The 1,675-nt window shown below is 38.6% G+C and overlaps 1 protein-coding gene across 1 annotated transcript; it reads left to right on the top strand.

Annotated features, from left to right (window-relative positions):
- The first annotated feature begins 76 nt into the window (after positions 1–76).
- On the top strand, positions 77–1,270 carry LOC140927384 (protein phosphatase 1 regulatory subunit 3C-like). The gene has a single exon (XM_073377024.1). It carries the CDS (start codon positions 178–180, stop codon positions 844–846), a length of 669 nt encoding a protein of 222 aa, XP_073233125.1. The 5' UTR covers positions 77–177; the 3' UTR covers positions 847–1,270.
- The last annotated feature ends 405 nt before the right edge of the window (positions 1,271–1,675 follow it).

Here is a 1,675-nt window from a genome sequence, read left to right as displayed (position 1 = left end):
TTTTTTCGTCACGTGCACAGCGGGGAGCTGCCATGTGCGACGACCAGTGACGTCACCACCGGTCAGCCGATTATGCAAAAACATGCACTCAGTCACGGATGCGAATCGATCATTTTGTAAACATGCATTTGAACATGAAACAGAGCGAGAAAGTCTTTATTACTACAAGTACGCTTCATGTACAAGGGAGAACTTGATTTGAATAACAACCCGTTCTTCTCCTGTTCTGGGAAGGATGTCTCGCTCACGAAAATGAAAGAAGAGCCACAGCATTTGTCGCCGGTTTCCTCGCCGAATGAATCCAAACGCCGTGTTCATTTCGCCGATTTCGACGGCCAGGACCTGGTTTCAGTCAAAGTTATCACACCTGCAAATAGTGAGGAAGACCTTTCTGTCAGTCGACAGGGGAACATTTTGAATAATTTTGCAACACCTAGGCTCTTAAAGAGATTCCGGTGTTGTTTTACTCAGCCTGCATCGGAGGACAGCTTCAAAGATCGCGTGATAGAAAGAAATGTCTGTTTGGAGAACTCTGTTTTCTGCGGCTTCGCCATGACTGGGACTGTTAAAGTTAAAAACATTGCATTTGCTAAAGAAATCACGGCTCGCTATACCGTTGATGGATGGAAGACCTTCCGAGACGTTTGGGCAGATTACGTGCCGGAGTCTTCCGATGGAGACACGGACCGATTTCAGTTTAGAATTTCTCTTCCTCACAGTATGGACGTTGGAGGCAAGCTAGAATTTGCCATACGGTACTGTACTGCGGGAAAAGAATATTGGGATAACAATTTTAATAGAAACTACTGTGCAGAATGCTTCGTTCACGCTATTGTGGATAAGTAAACGCGAGCTTCGATTTTGCATTCGCTTGTTATCTCGTTATAATTTCGTTTATTTACGCTTCAGTCGACTTTTAAACACAATTTGCATAACAACAACTGAATATTGTTTGAAAAACAACAAGATAGAAGTTTATTAATAGAAGTTTAATAGATGGATTTTTCTAAAATATCTGTGTCTTCTGGAAGTCAGAAAAACTGGCTTGAACACAAAAACGAGTCTAGTTCAAAAACATTAAATAATAATTAAAATATTGAATAATCTTGTACCTCTGAGAGAAAAAATGGAAGTACTAGCATTTATGTCTAGAATTCAAGAAGGTACTTTGCTTTGCGAACTTGAGTTACCTGTACATTTTATAACGTTTTACTGAATCAGTAGTTCGTGTACACAATATTTATGTATTAAACCACTAGATAAATATCAATTATTTTCCAAGGAAGAAAATCTAAAATATAAAGACAGGAAAAAAATTGATTATAGGGGATTACAAAACTGGTCGATGTTTATTCATCTTTTATAGTAGTAGTCTTCTAACTTGAAATAAATTAAAATGAAATTTTAAAGGTTGAGTTATTGACAGTAGACGCGCTTGTTGCAATAATTTTATTGCGCTGTAAGTTTGCAGACGCAGAGAAACCTTATGCAACAGTGAATGGTATCCGCCATCGTGATTCAGCAGAGTATTAATAAACTGACCGGGCATAAATGTTATCTTCGATTATCTTCCAAAATAAACCGGCATGAGAGTCATCGTGATTTTGCTTTCAGCCTAAACCAGCATGTTTCAGTTGCCGGTGGTCAAGAAGTCAATTAAAATTTTTATGGATGA

The sequence above is a fragment of the Porites lutea genome, chromosome 2 (assembly GCF_958299795.1).
Source record: "Porites lutea chromosome 2, jaPorLute2.1, whole genome shotgun sequence".
Taxonomy (NCBI): domain Eukaryota; kingdom Metazoa; phylum Cnidaria; class Anthozoa; order Scleractinia; family Poritidae; genus Porites; species Porites lutea.
The sequence above is the reverse complement of the archived record's forward strand: the minus strand, read 5'-3'. Positions and strand labels throughout refer to the sequence as shown.

Excerpts from the sequence above, each read along its gene's own strand:
- LOC140927384 (XM_073377024.1), top strand. The coding sequence starts at position 178 with ATGTACAAGGGAGAACTTGATTTGAATAACAACCCGTTCTTCTCCTGT.